Consider the following 19,853-nt stretch of genomic DNA (forward strand, 5'->3'; position numbering starts at 1 on the left):
AAGATACTGGTGGATTTCCGATATTCTTCTCTGAAACATTCTGTTCGGCTGTGCTCGGTCCTGCTGTTTGGGCGTGGAAAACATCAGGCATTGAGCACGAAACGTCTGTTTCTATGTTTTGTGGTTTTCCTTCATCAACCGTCAAGCCTTCCTTGAACCTAAAAACAGAACAAGAGTAATTCAAATTAATTCATAATTTACTGAAACCTATGAATTTGCTTTTTAAAAAATGTCATACCTTTGAAATATATTTCTTTTAATCTAATTTCATTAATACAGTAGTTATTTTTATTTTCACATGTAACCTTGGTGTAAGATAATTTATTTTTCCACTCCCCTAGTCATAAGAGGCATTACCTTGAAATTGTGTAGGGTATGCCATATAATACATTAATATCTTTAATATATGTAAAATAATTTCCGGTGTATAGGGGGGAGGCGATACGTTCCCCCTGCTCCCCCTCCTAGTTACTGCTTGTGTCACACTTGACATACGCAAATTTGCAGACGCTGACTTGAAGAATGGATATAACTTGAGCTAATACAGTGGAACCTTTATAACTCGAACTTGAGGGGGAAAAGAAAAATAATTGAGGTATCAAGGATTTCGACTTACCAAGGTTCAAGTTATTGAAGGCCAAAATCGCCGACTTCGAGTTATAGAGGTCTGAAGTTTACTGACCCTTCTGAACGTCGGCATTACGTATGCCTATAACGTATGTAGCATCATTTCAAGTTAAACTTCTACAACGCACACTAAGCACATTAACAATGATGGTTACATACACGACAGGGTGGGGGAGTTCAAGTCCCGACACGATTGTTGATCACGTGACATTGTATGTACGCACCCTACACTTGGACTTATTGAGGTCCGTGCGACTAAAACTTCGAGTTATAGAGGTGATTAGAATTTAACTTCGAATGATAGAGGTTTTTCATAGTCTACCTTCGAGTTATTGAGCTCGAACGGCATCCCATAAACTGTAAAACAATTCGTCTTATGAAGGTTTTATTCGAGTTGTTGAGGTAAAATTAGTATTGAGTGTTATTGGCAATTCAAGGCGATTACAAAAAATTCGACTTATCAAGGAATTCCAGATGTTGAGGTTCGAGTTATCAAGGTTCCACTGTATTGTATTTTCCAAGCAAAATTGTCTGTTGGCAGAAAAAAACGGAAGTACATGATCTTTGCATAAGAATACTTTTTCAACGTGTTCATTAGTATAAGAAAAACTATTAAAGCTTATCTATCTATCTGCCTATGTTTAGAGTTAATAAATTATAGTTGCTCTATTTAGAGCCAATTGTATAAAACAGTTGATCCTCGATTATCCAGCAAAATTGACCTACAGTCACGTTGAACTCGTGATTCTGTGTTGTACAAAAGCTGCACTGAGATTTATGGCCTGAGATCTGAGGTCAAAGTTAACCAGTGAATTTTCCCTGATATTTGCTTTAAAGAAGTGTTGCAAGTTAACATATGCGACAAAATTCAAAGACGGGAGAAAATAAATTCATAAATGCTGTTTCTGTAATAATAATTAAGAAATAACCAAGCATGCGCAACGAGGTGAGGAAAGAGTATTATCCTCTCTCATGGTTACTTGCTGTTTAAAATGCGTATTTTTTTTTCTTGAAATTTATCTTAAATGACTGTTAGAGCATATTGTTTAATTACACGATCAGCGGGAGGTAAATTGTTGATATAAACAAAAATATGACCCGCTTATGTTTTCTTTTGTTTTATTATTGTGAAATTTGCATTGGAATAAAAAGGGAGTATAAAAATATTTCCATTACGCTTTTCTGCATCCGGCCTAGTGTCACTGTAATTCAATTTTGTCCGCAGAACGAAACAGAGCATGTAACTTGGGTTGTACTGTGAGCTGCTCACGTTCCATTTTAGTTTGTTATATTCCCTCTCTTCATGATATGTAAACTATACATATATTATTTTATTTCGAATAGTTATTTGTTTTATAATAAAATAAAATCATATCGTATGCTAAATTTTCGAAACGTCACAGTTCTTTCCATTCGAGAAAACGTAGACTCAATTAACATTAAATAAAGTGCCAGGAAACTCCGTAAGGTGCTTACGCAGGAACAAATGGTCCACCTGTAACACGTTATCGTTAATCACAAATAACTGCAAAAACATATCCTTACATGAACAATAGCTCCGATTCCGAGTATCAGGAAGTTGGTGTGTCTTTTTTTTTGCATTAAAGGAAGTACAGTTTAAGAAATATTTCTATTTATGTTAGCATATTTTCTCTTTGCAACCGATAGCTGCTTTCGTCATTATTGACAAATCATTCACGTGGAACTCGCACCAACAATACATGGCCATACAGTAGGTACAAATTTTTACTATACCCAGCAACTCAGATTTAATCTTTAATCAAACATTAAATATAGGGTAAATCCGGGAGAGATGGACCAGAGGGTGAGATGGAACAGCTCATTTTTTTCTGAAACTAACTGCTAGAATACACCGGTGGTGATGTTAACTGGTAATGGCAAAGATTATTGACATACTGTGTTGTTTTTGTGTCAATTGAGCAATTATTTTAGCCAGTGTACCGTCTACATTGAAATCAGGTTGGTCAAAGTTTTTTCACTATTTACATGGACTGGTATTATGCACGTCATCTGATAATATTTCTAAACCAGCGTTTCATATAAAGTGAAAATAATACCAGACAATCGTTGTTCTGTGTCGTAGCGGTGCTAGCACCGCTAGCTGGCTGGCTGGTCCATCTCTTTCGGACATTCTGACTGTGCTGTGTGTCATATTGTGTGCATACTGTGCGTGTTTGTCTGTGTGTGTGAATTTGTATTGTACAACTATTAGCGATGAAGACTGGATTTGATATACTATGTATTCCAGTTGGCTACAACGATAACTGCACAAAGTTTGAAAATAAATGTGACTTGTGTTGGAAGGAAAATCTACAACTTTGAACTAAAATAAGTTTATTTCTTTTTGGCTACATGACTGCAAAATAATATGATCAGAAATTAACGAAGAGCCTTCATGAAGCTACATTCGTGAAAATCAAAATAGATCATGGGAGAACAACGGAAGCCTTTGAAATAAATCAAGAACTAAGACAAGGATGTGATCTTTCTTCATTATAGTTTTTTCTGTACCTTGATAAAACAATTCAGAAATGGAAACATGTCTAAAGGAAAAAGTAAAGTGCTCTCCTGTACTTTGCACCACGCCATACAGGCGTATAAGGGGCGTGGAGTTAGGGCCCAAACTTTCTTGATACAAGGCCAAAAATTGGGTTGATGTGATTAGCACCACGCCCCAGGCTGCCTTTATCCCCAGTCTCCTCCAGGTACGCACTTTATGCGACGCTGGGTGGACCCCGGAGCCGCTTGAACATTTAAAAGAAATCATAATTCTCCCCCCGCAGGGGATCGAACTTAGTCCATCGCATGGTAGTCAGACGCCCTAACGACTGAGCTACGGCTAATTCAGGAATGAAAATCTGTATAGCTGTCGAGAATATATTTAATGAGGGAAATATGCAATACTACAACAAACTGTAATATTTACAGACGATCAGATATTGATGGCAGCCGATGAAGATGTTCTTTACAGGTCTGTTTTCAAACGTCAATCTATTTTTACATATTATAGCATGAAAATTTCTGGGGATAAATCAAAGCCAATGGCAATAAATTGTAAAAAAATAATAATAAAATAATGTTTCTAGAGTGAAAATAGTGACCAAAGAAATGTTGAGAAAATTTTAATAAAATGTAATAGGTTAAATGGAATTTTGAAAATAAGATTTGGAAAACAAATGAGAAATAAATTTAAAAAAGATACCATAACATAATTTTAAAAAGCGCCTCTTCTATATGATAGCGAATGTCTGACTTTTCGTCAACATGATAAAACTAGAATTTTTTTTTCACAAATGAGATTCTTGCTGTGTTCAAGTGGGGTAACCTTACGAGACAGAATTAGAAGTGAAAAAATCCGAAAAAAAATGGAAGGTCGAAGAAATGGTGGATCAAATTTTAAAAATATTGGTTAAACTGGAATCAACACGATCTGATGGTGCGAGATAGGCGTTTGCCTCGAAAATTAATAAATTGCAGGCCAAAAGGAAAGATAAATTTAGGAACATTATGTCGCCGATGGAATGACCAATTCTTGAAGTCGCTTTTGGTAACCCAGACGTACAAGAGGAAGAAGAGGAAGAAGAAATGGTTCAAAATACATTTTCAAACCGTTTTGCAAGTAGAATTGGTTGATTTTCCCACCAAATGTGGCATATGGATGAGTAGGGAGTGAGGTTGGAGGTGCGAAGAGAGAGTTCCTTGCATCCATAATAATCGTCCCATTAAAAATAACAACATACTTATTCCCTACTGCACCTCCGCTACTGATATTGTACTTGTTGCAGTTCTACATAATTTCCTCCGAACACTATGAGCTGTTCCTACTATCACTGTACAACACGAAATTTAACAATTTTCATCTCGTTATTCCTATTCCAGTTATTTCACATCACTCCTCTATTTATTGGGTTAATTGCGACGATGCGTGTGAATCAATGGACAGATAAAATGTATGATCGGACGAAAGCAATGAAATGTACATTCCTTTCAAAGGCTCTAAGCTGGAACCTCTGTCGTCGTAGCCTGTTACACTATCGCCATGGAGGCCAGTAATAAGAATTATTGCAGTGTGTCAGATAGTAACTTTTAGTGCAAAATATCCAATAAAAACATGAAAATACAACACTTACTTGCGTCTCTGTGTATACGTTTAGTTTCCTGTCTATAATATTCCAAATTATATAGCAAAGAATACACAACAGCGCGCTACGACGCCAGGGGTCCCGAGTTCGAACCCAGCTCTGGTCATACGTGTTATTTGTGAGTTATTTTCCTCCCTCATATATCATTACTCATCCTCACCTTCGCGATTAGCCAACAGTGACAGAAATGGGAAGTAATATAAACAAAATGAATCAATCAATAAAATACCGAAAACAGTACTTTTGCAATTGTAAAACAGGGATGCCCATTATAAGAATTTTTAATTAATTTATATGAGAGATATTTAGATCTGAAACAGATGCGTAAATATGGGAGTTGAAAAGGTTGTGTAAGATTTTAAGGTGACCTGTATATTATTGTTAATGACTTTCTGTTTACTTCCTCATTTCAAAATTTGTAGGATACATATTGATTGATTGATTGATTTGGTGTTTTATGTCCACTTTATGCACAGGATGGCTAATCGGGACTGGACCCACAGTTTAAAGTGGGATCCGAACCACTATGAGCCTCCACCGGGTATCGAACCCGGGACCCCTTGACTACAAGACAACGTTGCTACCACTGCGCCATCGGGGACGCCCTGTAGGATGCATATATCACAAACCATAGCATAAGAAGAAAATACAGAAAGACGTACATATATTGTCGGTGCATGGAATTGCGGGGATGCGGCGATCTAACGTATAATCCTGCCTAAAGGGCGCCAAAATATCTAGCTGCGGGGCTGTTAAGTAACGCAGAACTACATCATCTAAAGCACTGACTGATATAATTAGAAGAACCAAATCAAGAAGGGCTTTTATTGCAAGCGGATTCCCTGTAGCTTCAAACATTCAAGAGTTACAAGGTCAAGATTTTAAAAAGTTCATTTTTTAAATTACGGCAAAACCAGTGACATGAGCGTAAAGCCAAACGGAATTTTCTTTTTAGCCCATCTACTAAAGATCAATTCTAAATTAGATTATCTACTTACCACCATTCGTTACAGGAGGAAAGCACCAGGGGGAGGCGGGGGGCGTGGACTTTTGGGAATTTGCACACCCAAGTAGTAGTCAGGCAACTGACCAAATTTAAGCTTTTAGGATTATCCCCGATTATTAGATGATGCTTGCTTTCATTGACTAGGCTATTATATACCTTTAAAGGAAGGCTCAACAATTTTAAAACTTCATGTGCTTTGTGATTTGATTCGATTTGTATTTTGTTATTTAGCCTCGCTTTTCTGCCACTTTTTAGCTAATCGCAATGGTGAGAATGTGTTACGATATGGTGAAATTGAAGAAGGAACACTAACAAAGAATACCATGCCCAGGCATTGTTTGCCGAAGCGCTTTGTGCAAACCACTCCACCACAGAGGTCGGCCATTGTTGGATTGAATTTTCATTTTAATGTTTATTTACTTGACGAATGGCATCAGCTGAGAGGGTATCCTCGAAAGGAAGTCAAAAGTTGTAAGGGCCACCCTAATGTAGCACGTAAGAGTAGGAAACAACATTTTACAAGATCCTTGTTTGAATACTTGATCCTGCGCAATACGAGTAGAAAGACCAAGAAGACATAATGACACCACATAAATTAGATAGAGCTGAACGTCATTGTTAAAGATGATCAGGATTGGATTTACCTTGCCAGGAATGGCATATTGAGAACTTGTGCTGCTACTTCAATGGCCCCTCGGATTGAGTAATTTTAGAGGGCTAGTTGATATAATTTTAGAGTTCACTATTATTAAAACCTTAAAAATAACTCTTAAATATATTCGTTTTTGTTTACTGTGCTGCTACACCTTTAGAACTATGCATAGTACTTACCCTTTTTGTTTCTTCCAATATTCCCTGAGGTGAATAGGCAATTTTCTCTTCTTTGGTCTCTTGGATGGCATCTCTCGGGATTCTGCTACCTCCTTCGCTCAATTCTGGCCACCTGAACAGCAGAGACTGCACTAAACGAAAGTTTTCCTATCCTCAACGATAATCCTTTCGAGTCACCGTACAATACCTTTTAGCTCTTGACCTCAGTAGACTATTGTCAAGTCACGGACAGCTGGGCGATTCCATTATATGCCAAGGGAAGAAAGTATCACAACGCTAAGTACGCCCTTTTAGAGACGATTTCAATGTTTACACAGTATAGATGCTGTCAACGAATAAATAAAAAATAATAAAAAAATTATCGAACTTTGTCAAAAAAAAATCAGGTTTCGAGTGTTAAACAATGTCAAGAAATAAGATAAATATATTTTTACTCGGTGCCGCATACATATTTGTCATGTAACTTGGTTAAAAATACAGGCATCTAAGTGCTCTAAGTTAGGGACGGGGACACGGAGATGCTATCCCCCAGTTAAAAAATCATAAAGCAGAATAATTTGCATAAGCACCCCCCCCCTCATGTACTGTATTGTTCCCATGTTGATCCACATAAGCATTTCCCCTTCTATACTCACAGTTGAACAAGCCCCCTCCCCCGCTAGAAAATTTCCACTTCGAGCACTGCAACATGTGTAATAGTTGTGTATATTTGTAAAGACATTGAGTGCGATGGAAAATATGTGCTGTCGCCTCGTCCGTTGCGTGTGTCGAGTGACTAGCTCAATAGATTATATTTAATTTTGATCTTCCCCCTTAATTCATTTCGCGAAATCACACCCACCGCCATGTTCCCGGCAAACGTTTCAGAGCGTATTGTGAGCACACTTGATAACTATGACAATGGTTCAATTCAAGGTACAGTGCGTGCGTTTTAAAACCGACCCCGAGCGCAAATATGATAAATGTTACAATATAGTGATCTGCGCATGTAGTACCTTACAACAAATGTTGGAAATGATGTTCTTCTTGCAGGATACACATGTCCAGACGCCTTACCATACTTCTTCGGTGATATTCTGAATGGCAATAGTGATGTGATGATTCAGCTCCTCTAAGGTGCGTGGATTAAAGCATAGGGAGTAGAGAGATCTGGCGGGCCATAGTCCTTGTGAAATAACCCTGTCGCCAAAAAAATCCCTCAGAATATCACCGCAGAAGTACTCCATAAGGTTGCTAGGAATATGGTAAGGCGTCTGGACATGTGTATCCTGCAAGAAGGATGTCATTTCCAACATTTGTTGTGAGGTACTACATGCGCAGATCACTATATTGTAACATTTATCATATTTGCGCCCGGGACCAGTTTTGAAATGTACGAACTGTACAAATACAAAATACGACCATTTTTACTCGAAGTGTTGTCCTTCTGCATTTTGCCTAACTACTTAATAATGGCCAGATTATCTGAAAGGACGTTATTTGCCATAAAATAGGTTAAAATACGTCATTAGGTAACATCCGAAAAAGAAATTCAAGATTAGGTAGCCGTTTGGTTTCTCGTAGAAATGCGGTTGCTAACATTTTGTAATAGAGTGGCCCATTGTTTCAACTGTAGGGTTACCACCGATTAGTTTCTCTGAGCACAGAGTGAATTATAAAATACAATTTGTCTTCCGAAAATGATCAGAGATACGTCCAGGAAGGGCAAAATTTTGTACTTTATTAAAAATGGAAAAGCGTATCAGTCATTATTGTGTGTGTGTGTGTGTGTGTATTGAGATAGGCATAGATGATATGCTAATATCTGTGTACGAATACATGCACTGTTCGAACGTACACGCTGATTGATAAACATAAAACTTGAACTTTCCTATGGGGATAAGCTTTCGGGATCACTTGTACAGTGCTTCCTATAAAAGTTTAAGGGGTATATATACAGTGATGGAGGGATATCCATATACCTTTGTTCCTGCACGACTCCTTGTAATTAAAACAAAAAAATGTAGCTTATATTTATAGTATTGTTGTTTGTATTTGGCTCCATGTTTTCCACTTCTACCAATAATCGTAAGGTAAGGGGTGATCTTCCACGTAGTACACCCAACTGTCAACCTCACTTCCACGTAGTACACCCTGGACTGCTTATGCAGACTAGCGAGGCTCTGGCGACTGCCCCTATTACCAGTATAATTCTGTGTGTTGTCCCGTTCCTTGTCCCTATGTGGGCTGAGTGCCTCTTTACAGCCTCAGCTTTTAACCAGCTAGAATGTTTTAGTATTTTAGTAACACGGCATTGCAATTATGCTATTTTAGTTATGGCAAGGGGCTGGACCACATATAATGTGACGGGTGCAAAATAGCCTAAGACCTGACGGACCCATAATTTTAAATTCAAATCAAAATCAAATCCTAAGGTAATAACACGTATTTGTACATTTCATGGTTTGTTCATGACTGAAACAAGTTACTAGTGTCGCTTGTCGCTGGCATGCTGCTCGGACTGGGCCTTTTTATCACTACTGTGTGTCGTGTCGCCTCGGTCTGTTGTTCGCGCATGTACGGTGAATGTTTAGCTTCAGACTGCTCCCTCATGGAGATTTCACGTGCCTCTCGAGGACTTCAGCAAAGCAATCTAGCGCAACCTTGTGTGCCCTGCCACATGGCGAGAAATGCTGTAGTTGAGTGGCTCGTTCCCAAGCGGCAGCGACACGGAGCATTCTCACCGAAGCAACAAGCGACATGAGCCCATCTGCTTCAAGCAAGACATTCACCACGGATGCGCGAACAACAGGCCGAGACGACACGATATATGGTGTTGAGAAAGAGGCCCAGCCCGAGCTACATGCAAGCGACAAGCGACACGAACAGCTTGTTTCAGTCATGAACAAATCATGAATATGTCATCGAATTTATTACATTTCACACCGTAGCGCACAAGCTCACGTAAAATCCTCAAGCGATATTGTCGCTTCCGTATAAATTCTCTCTCCATTACGAACAATCTAGTCACGTAAAAGCCAAAGTATATTATTAATCAAATTAGAATTAGAAAGTTTGCTGGGTGTGGGTTCCCATATCATAACATTACGTATAGTACGAAGTTTTTATTATTATTAATAAAATGTCTACCTTTAGTACAGTTGTCTTGCCACTTTATGTAATAGATCGATGTTCTCTATAAGTAAATATATTGTCCCAGCGTGTTCATTACAAAAACACAAGTTGTATTTTGTGGAGACCAGACTCTCTCGCTTCCTTACTATGTAAGGTAATGGTGTAGTGGTAACTCTGTCGCCTTGTAATACAAGGAGTCTCACGTTAGATAACCGGTCCAAGTGCACAGTGGCCAGGATCCCACTTTGCCGCAACACGGTCGGTCGAAAACCACCCCCCAAGTTTGAAGGGAGAATCAGGCCCCGCCTTTTGGGGCCAAAGGCGGGGCTTCTCTAGTCGAGTCCTCTATCGGCAGACGGCTGAACTTGTAGGACTCGAACATTCGGCGCTATGGCTTGAATAAATGTATTCTCGAAGGTCATAATATGGCGTTTGAAAATGCATATCAATGTTTGCAATGGCGTATTGTCACAATGGGCCTCTCAATTTGAAAAATAAAAAAAACAGTTTACTCAGGAAGGATGCAAGAAAGGCTTGCAAGGTTAAATTTTTACAGTAACTTAGAATCGGGCTCTATACGCCGATCCAAAAACTGAGATATTTGACAGCTAATATCTATTAAAATATGGAAGTGATAAAAAAAATTCGATAATCATTGTTAAGATTCATCCTTTCTGATCAATTCACCACAAAGCTCATTCAAATGCCTCAAATAGTTTTCGAGTAAAAGTGTTCTGAATGAAGGTCTGTTTTTGCGCTGCCCATGATATGGCCTCTTAAGGTCGCTTTTCTGCCACTCTTCGCTAATCGCAACGATGAGGATGAGTGATATTGAAGTGACACGCACAAAGAACACCTATGCCCCGGCCGGGATTCGAACCCGCGACTCCTGGCGTCGTAGTGCACTGTACTAACGACTTCGTCACGAAGGTTGACAGGATGAGTGATGGTTAGCTGAAACTAATGAACGGAAAATCACAAAGGACATTCATGACCAGCCCGGAACTCGAACAGAAATATACACTATGTTCTTTTTGACTCTGGGCAGACAGCGCGTGACATGGCGCAGATGCCTGCATTTTCGTCACGTTACGTCTCGCTTATCTACGCACATATCTTTAGCATTTAGACAATTATATTTATTTTGCATAATGAGTACTAACCTGTGCTATAAAAGTTGCTCAAAGTTGTTCACGCGATATCTCGGCCCAGAGCTAAAACGAACGCACTCTAGTAACAATTTCTGAAAAAAAAAATGAACATATAGTACGGTATTTTCATAACCTTAAAGTATTAGGCAGAGTTAAAGTGAGCTTTCAGACCGAAGCGACAAGCTTAAGCATTTCCCTCAATAGTGGGTGTCGTGCAGCATCGGTTCGTCGGTAGCGCATGCGCAGTGAATGCATTTCTACAGACTGGAGATGAAAGTGCCGTCCTGTAATTTCTCTCGTGTCCCAGTTGCGGTTAACACAATGATATAAATGTAGCTAAATTAAACTATAAAAGCAGTCACTGAATTAATGGTTTACTAACATGCATCCATACAATCCACAAAAAAGCATTACTGAGTAGATAAGAAGGATATAAGAATGTTGGTAGGCCAAATATACAATCAACAGCAAAAATAACAGAAGTGAAAGTCCTTGGCTATTTTTCTCCTTCATTTTATGAATTTTAAGCATTGAATTATCGTTATGCTAGACCAGATGTCATCGATTGTGGTTAATTATGAATGCCACATTGTGGAAAATAAATTGAATGAACATGATTGTGGACAATTTGCCTATTATTATGTTTACCGTACGCTGCATTATCCACGAGGTATCCCCAATTGACCATGGCTTGGAGAAGCACTGATTTCATATTGTACTTACTGCTCAATTTTGCTTACAACTGTACTGCAGATAGAGCTACATGGTGTTGAATTTTACATTCATTTCAGGTGAAGAATGTCCAAACCATGCTTGATTCTGAAGTTTCTGGAGAAGATGAAATTCACGTCTTCCCATCTGTCTGGTGTCCGATGCCTGTCCAATGCAGCTCCTGCTGGCTTGCAGACGAAAGAAGGGAAGAGTCTGGACCCCGAGTGGGACCACGCGAGGCCCTTTGAGGAACTGCCGGGCCCCAAACCTTTGCCTCTAATAGGAACGACCTACCTGTTTTTCCCCAAAATTGGTAAGTTGGTGAAAACGTTTTGTTTCTCTTGAGTTTTAGCTACTTTTTTTTCAGCTGTAAGGGCAAGAACAGCGTCAGGATCTTTGAAGAGTGGGGCCACAGTCCACCCAAATCGCGTTGGCCCACTTTGTTAAAATGTAATAGGCAAATTTCTCGATGAAAATGCTCAAGTAATCTTCCTTGTTTGGATAACGTACTAACAAGTAAGAATATCACATTACATTTTTCTCTGAAGACGTACCCCACTCAAATCCTTTACACTCATCCAGTGACCAACTACACCAAAACGCTTGGCGCCGCCGCTGGGCAGGAGTGGATATTGATAAATAAGGAGCGGTAGCCAAAAACGAAGATTTTAGTATGTTTTTTAAACACGCACACAGTCGTTTTCTCACTCTATCTCATGTTTCTCAGCTATGCATTCTTCTCCCATTGTTGTCTTCCTTTCTGTTTATCCTCTGTCTCTTATTATTCTGTCTTGCCTCTATTCCCTTCCTTTCTCTCACAATCCCTTTTCTTCTATACATTTCTCCCACTTTCCTATTTTCTTTTCGTTTCTTTACATTTCGGTACAGTAGCGTCGCAAGATAATAGAGTTTGGATGAGCTCAAGGACGCTCTGATAGAACTACTAAGATTCTCCTCTTCGTTCTTTCTTTTTTCTCTCTCTCTGTCTTTTTTCTATCTTTGTTTTCCTCTATTCCTCTACATCTTATTTTTCTTATCCTCTTTCTTTCCCCGTTTCCTTCCTTCTATTTCCCTCCTTCTTTCTCAATCTCTCATTCTGCTTCCCTATTTCTTTCATTAGCTTTTTCGCTGTATTTTCCTTTTTTCCTTCTTACCCTTATTTCTCTCTCATTCTGTTTCTCTATCCTACCTATTTCCTTCTTTTCTATCTTCTTCTTCCTATTTCTTTGTTTTCCTCTTTTTCTACCTAATTGTTTCCTTCTCCTCCTTTTTTCTGTTTCTTTCAGATATCCTTTGTTATCTGTCATTCTTCCTCTTTTTCTGCCCATTTTTACTTCCTCTTTTCTTTATCTCCTTTCTCTATGTGTTCCTTTCTTTCATTCTTTATTGTTCTCCTTGCATTTATATTTCTCCTATGTGTTTCTATTTATTTACTTATTTATTTCCATCTCTCGTCCATTCAGTCTCTTCTATCCCTTCATCCATGCACGAGTGATTTTCCTCTACCGTAATGACTCCTTTCTCACCTTGGTCATCTGGATGCGCAGAAAGACTGAGACCAGTTGAGAGGGGCTAGAGCCCACCTTCGCCCACCTCATTGCGACACCGCTACTTCGGAGTCGCCAATATGGATTCATCTATGATCTAATCTGCAATTTTCAGGTGAGCTGTCCGGTGGAGACTTATACAGAATGCAGATGACGCTGTACAAAAAATATGGAAAGATGTGCAGAGTCGGTTTACCCAATGGGAAGTACATGGTGCCTGTGTTCGATCCTGATTGGATAGAGAAGGCATTGAGGAACGAGGGACCGTGGCCAATCAGGGAATCTATTAACAGTCTCCGGTACTACAGGCATGTTACAAGGAAGGACTTCTTTGAAGGGAACGCCGGTCTCATTGTTGAGTAAGTTTTTACAAACGGTTGACAATTTTTGCAGTGTTGGCGACAGTCTGAGGGCACAATTTCCCTTTGCAAGGAGAAAAATTCCCCATATCAATTAATTTTCCCTTCATCTGAAGAAACTATACAACAACATCAAGAAACACACAAATAATAGTAATGATGAAACATACATTCCCACGACTGTATTGTAAATTAACAATAATTTTTTGGTTAACTATCATTAATTCGCAGTACATAAGCTTATGTCTCTCTTAAATTTCAAACCAATAAAAAAATCCTAAAGAGATTTCATTTAGTATTCACATGATACATTGTTAAAGTCAAGTTTATTTCATAATGAAATGTATCAATACACAGTGTTTTATTAATAAGAAACAAAAGTTTTATATGTTAATTTTTTTAGACAGGGAGAACCTTGGCACAGGTTCAGAAGTAAAGTAAACCAGCCAATGATGCAGCCGAAAACAACGAAGCTCTATGTCAAACCAATCAACGACGTTGCAAAGGATTTCATAGAGAAGTAAGTAACTTTTGCACACAAACACACACACACACATCTAATTCTTCTGGAAACCCATGTTTCGCTAAGATAAAATGTATCATCCCAAGAAGCATTGAATCACGGAGTAAATTTTCGAATTATCTTTCTCCCATCCTCTTCTTTCGAAAGTAGCATATGAGTCATTCCATGGAAAATCAACACAGATATGTGCAATTTCCAACCTGACCATCTCCAATTTTCATAAAATTTACCGAGTTGAAACTATGCATGGAACTTAGTAACTATGAAAATTTTGAGTCTCGTGCGCCTTGTAATTGTTAAATTATTTAAGGTCAAAGTTCGCATAAATTGCCCTCTTTGAGCCCGCTTAGCTGTACTAAATGTGCTGTAACTCCGCCCCTATTTCGCCTAGGACACTCAAATAAAGCTTATTGTACAGGGAATTGAACAAGCTTTCCAGTGATATATAACAAGGCTACTTTTCGATAACAATATAATTTTGTCACGTGACCTTGACCTTTGACCTTGAATATCTCAAAACATGTCATCACCAAAAATCGTGAAAGAAATATATTTGGTCCCGCATGCCATACTCTAAAACAGATCAAAACTTCATTCTGGGACTGCAATGGGATCAGAAGATACAAAATAGTATGTGTAACTATGTGACTGATAAAAGCCTCATTACATGAACTATGACGGGTCAAATGTCTCTTAACACCCCCTACAAAATGTAAAGGAGTTATCCTGGTCATGAAAGAAATAGGTTATGCACAGGGAGATCCCTAGCCGTGTGTGTCAAGCGCAGGTCTGGCATATTGTTGACCGCCATATTGAATTCAACACAAAAATTTAAAAGGAAATGGGGTGATGTGATATATCAAATCAGGCTAGAATTTCACGAGAAATGAAACATTTGAGGATGAGAGATGATAACGTGTGCTGTAAGATGATATATAAGATGATATGAGATGATAACATGAAATTGATGAAAGTACACTCACCAAGAACAATGCCGGGATTCGAACCTGGGAACTTGGACCACCCCCATGGTGTAATGATAACGTCGTCTCATATCGATGCCTGGTGGAGGCAGATAGTCGTTGCTTGTTGAGTGCACGGGGCCAGGGGTCCCAGGTTCGAATCCCGGCATAGGCATGATTGTTTGTGAGTGTTAATTCATCAAGTTCATCATATCATCACTCATCCCAATCTTCGCAAATTAGCCGAAAGTGGCACAAAAAACGAAGTAAAATAAAGCAAATCACCAATTGAGTCCACGGGGAACATTGTCTGGGGCTGTGGACGGGTGAAAGGATTTACAGACATGTCCCAAGAGGAATTCAAACAGAAATATCGAGAAAGAATTTTGACATGCAGTTTTTATTTCCAATATTGATATTACAAATAATATTTGTGTTGTAGTTGATTTGAGAAGCACTTATCAGTGCTGTAATTGACAATTGTCAAATAAGATGACTTGTCATTCGTAAATAAATTAACAAATGTATTGTGGACAATTGTCCATGGTGCCTTACAATTACACTTTTCTTTTCAGAATATATATACTGCGTGATTCAAATATGGAAATGCCAGACAACTTCTTAAATGAACTTTCCAAATGGTCGTTGGAATGTAAGTAGATATAATTTATTTCACGATAATCGTTAACAGATGGCTCTCTCATTTATATGTAGAATGTTTCCTTCCACTATTTTTTAATATAATCACACAGCAAATTAGATGAGTTTAATGTGCTTTTATTTCCAGTTGTTGTGCCAGATAACATAAGATTCTAGTTTGTAGGCAAGGCCTCTTAGCACTAACGCTGTAATCAATGGGTCTCAGGTACGATTGTTCATCGCAATGACGGCCCAAATTTCTATACACGATATTTTCCTTAAATTTAGCAACGTAAATTCACAATTCCCATACCTCGTATACCATGAGTGGCAACTCTGCTATTTCAATTCTGGAGCCTCCCTGATGGCATAGTGGTTTAACTGTCGCTTTGTATGCGAGGACTCCTGTGATTGATCCCCGGGGGAGTCACATTGTACAGTGATTCGTATCCCACTTCAAACTGTAGGTCCAGTACCGATCAGTCTATTTAAGCATAAAGAGGACTTAATCTTTTGACGAAAGAAAAACAAAGTTTATAGTTGGAATATGGATAGTATGGTAGAAATTACCACCATGCCTCAGAATGAATAACTAACTAACTCTCTAGTCTTCTTAAACCCGAAGGTTCATGGCTGCAGCAATACAGGCCTTCCATCTTTCCCTATCTTGAGCAAGATCTATATACTATTTTCCATCCCTACCGATTTCCTTTAGGTCCATCTCAACGTTATCCTTCCATCTTCGTCTTGGCCTTCCTACAGGTCTCTTACCATCAGGTTTCCCAACAAGAATCCTGTAAACTCTTCTCTCTTCTCCCATTCGTGCCACATGGCCTGCCCACCTAAGTCTTCTTGATTTAATTATTCTAGTAATATCTGGACATGAATACAAATTGTATACTTCTAAATTATGTAACCTTCTCCACTCACCTGTCTCTTCATCCCTTTTAGGTCCAAATATTTTCGTAAGGATCTATTTTCAAATACTCTCAATTTATGTTTATGAATAAATATTAATATTATTGTCGACTAAAACGTTTGTGTTTTGTTAGTAGTAACTAAGAAAATATCGAATTCATTCCAAAATATAAGTAAGCATTATGTTCCATTAAATTATTTTTCGAATCTTGTAGTTTCGATGTGATTCTTTCATCCATTGACATTGATTCTCATTATGATGATTAAACCAGTCAAGCAGAAATGAAACGTGAAAAGAACTAATAATAAGGGAAGGGGGGGGATGAAGAGTGTAAAAATTTATATCCAAGGCTTATTTGGAATAGTGTTATTTGACCATATTTACCATAGACTACCACACCATACTTCATTTCATAGCATTTCTTTTCAGCGATCGCCATGGTGGCGCTGGATGCTCGTTTGGGCTGCCTTGACGTGGATCTGAAACCCGACTCGGAGCCTCAACGATTGATCGATTCTGTGCAAGTGATGATCGATTCTTTCGCGTCGCTCGATTTCCAAATTCCGTTCTGGAGATTGTTCCCAACCCCCACGTGGAGGAGGTTCGTTAAGGCAATGGACTATTTCACCGAGTAAGTACCATGTTTCTTCTTTTAGAGTAACTCATTTAGTGTTGCAGGTATCCTTTTCCTTAAATGTAACTCAGCACTGAGGCTATTTTGCACCCGTCACACTATACGGGGTCCAGACCCTTATCATAACGAAAATAAAAGCGTGTCTGAAAATTAAAATGTCCTTGCCTTGGTTAAAAGCTGAGGCTAAAAAAGAAGGCGCTCAGCACAAATAAGGACAAAACGCAGGTTGACACAGAATTATACTGGCCATGGGGCCAGTCGCCAGAGCCTCGTTAGTCTGAAGTCCAGGGTGTACTACGTGGAAGTGAGGTTGACCATTGGGTGAAGGAGCACCTCTTACACCCCATGTGAAAGAAGATTCTTTGAAAGCCAATATACTTGAAAAAGTCTCATTGTGCATACCATTTAATTGTACAAATAAAGTTAAACAATTTATTTTATATACATATATATATATATATATATTTGTCAGTGTCGTATACTGAGTCCAAGATCTGGGCTATCTCATAACAAATCAGGTTGCCAACTCATAGGAAATCAGGTTGCCAACTCATAGGAAATCAGGTTGCCAACTCATAAGAAATCAGGTTGCCAACTCATAGGAAATCAGGTTGCCAACTCATAGGAAATCAGGTTGCCAACTCATAGGAAATCAGGTTGCCAACTCATAGGAAATCAGGTTGCCAACTCATAAGAAATCAGGTTGCCAACTCATAGGAAATCAGGTTGCCAACTCATAGGAAATCAGGTTGCCAACTCATAGGAAATCAGGTTGCCAACTCATAGGAAATCAGGTTACCAACTCACAAGAAATCACGTTGCCAATTCCAGAATCACCATCATTATCTCACTGATATGAATAATTTTATTTACAATTTCTGATCGATTTTCCTCCTGCATTTTATTCTCTAGACTTCAGGCTTCGCAGATAGCCTGGCTAGCCTAGAATATACGCTCCTGATTTTTGTAAGTTATGTGTTTCTATCAGTGTTACAACATACTAAAATAACTCTATAATTAACTATGTTACTCTTAACGGACATTATATTACAGTTGTATGGTCCTTGTTTTTGAAATTTTGGGTTCGTTAATTTTTTTTTTTTTGTCAACTGTTTAGTGTGCCACAGACAACATGTATCACAAGGACAAGTGGATAGACTAACCTGTATATGTCAACCTGGTAACGAGATTTACAAATAATCAACTTTTCAGCAATCCGGTAATATCCAAGGCAACGAGTTAATAGAATAGAGAAAGAATCCAGATAAATACCAACTCGGAGTTTTAAGCATGTTCTCTTAAGCTTGTAAAAACATTGCGAGTAACGAGGAATACACCTTTTTCCACGATTTGGGCTAGTAGAGACGTGGAGGTACGTAACATGGTAAATTTACTCACTTTTTGAATGGAGTTCCTTGCCTAACTTAAGGTTTCCAGATCGGAAGAAAAGGCGAAATAAAATTTTTCCTCTCATTCCCCTCCAAGTAACGTAAGACACATTTCTGCATTCCCAGGGTATCCTCGAAGTACATATACAGGGCTGTGGATAAGCTAAAGCTCAAATCTCTGGACAGCGACGAAGAGATGACTTTCCTAGAGAGATTACTCGCCCGCGACTCGAACTCCAAAACAGCGATTATAATGGCACTGGATATGCTTATGGGAGGCATTGATACGGTGAGTATGGCTCTTCCATATGTAGTTATATTAACATACAGCCTTAATTCTGTGGTATTAGTACAAATAGGGTGCGCTGGCTAACATTTTTATTATTTATACTTTGTCAGCTTTCCGCCTTACTTAGTCTTTTGTTTTGAGCTGCTAAATTATACATATTTTTTTCTTTTACAATAACAACACTTATCTTGGTACTCGAACTTTCTTTAGATGTCAGCATATTCAATTAAGTGGTAATTGTCTGTTATATCGGAGACACATTTATATCGGATATTTTCAGTTTTAAATGTTTCGTACTTACCAATTGTGTATTGCGGAACATAGTTGAAGGTGCCATTATGCTTTTTACACGAAAATAACTTCGATTTTTTACATTACGAGTAATTCTTTTGGGTCCTTTCTTCCGTTGCGGAACATACAATATGGCGCGCACAGCTGTGGATCATCACACGTCGTGCTTGTGTTTTGTCGATTTGGAGTGGGTATGCAGTGTTTCAACCATCTTAACCGAAAAATACCTACTTTCGTGTTCATTATGTCATCACAAACCATTGACGGATAGCCCCAAAAACCATTCCCGATAGCCCCAAAAACCATTCCCGATAGCCCCAAAAACCATTCACGATAGCCCCACAAACCCTTGATGGATAGCCCCAAAAACCATTCACGATAGCCCCACGAACCATTTCCGGCAAGGTTAGGTTAGGTTGGGTTAGGTTAGGTAAGCATAGTTAAAAAAAATAAAAATAATATAATTCTGGTAAAAAAAGGCACGTTTGGAAACACTGGCGAGACAGCATGACTTTCGACGCTAGCGCCATCTGCAGGTACATAATGGAAACAACGGCATAATGTTGTCGCTTTGCACAAAATGTAAGTTTATTATATCAAAAGTGCTTATTTCTTGTTGTGCAGCATTCTACGGTGAGAAAATACCTCCAAGAACTTTCAAAATACTACAGAAACTCATTTCCGTAAGTAGTTTCTTCT

General features: G+C 38.6%; 1 protein-coding gene across 1 annotated transcript in view; it reads left to right on the forward strand.

Moving 5' to 3' along the window:
• The window catches only part of LOC145989274 (putative cytochrome P450 301a1, mitochondrial), a 54,426-nt gene that overhangs the window by 10,125 nt on the left and 24,448 nt on the right, over positions 1-19,853 (forward strand). Inside the window, exons 2-7 of the mRNA XM_083124601.1 lie at positions 11,684-11,916; positions 13,266-13,509; positions 13,913-14,029; positions 15,570-15,646; positions 16,982-17,183; positions 18,701-18,863. Of these exons, the coding sequence (XP_082980727.1) occupies positions 11,691-11,916; positions 13,266-13,509; positions 13,913-14,029; positions 15,570-15,646; positions 16,982-17,183; positions 18,701-18,863 (1,029 nt within the window). The 5' untranslated portion in view covers positions 11,684-11,690. The remainder of the gene's footprint in view (positions 1-11,683; positions 11,917-13,265; positions 13,510-13,912; positions 14,030-15,569; positions 15,647-16,981; positions 17,184-18,700; positions 18,864-19,853) is intronic.

This window comes from Lepisma saccharinum, chromosome 6 (assembly GCF_977018435.1).
Source record: "Lepisma saccharinum chromosome 6, izLepSacc3.1, whole genome shotgun sequence".
Taxonomy (NCBI): Eukaryota; Metazoa; Arthropoda; class Insecta; order Zygentoma; family Lepismatidae; genus Lepisma; species Lepisma saccharinum.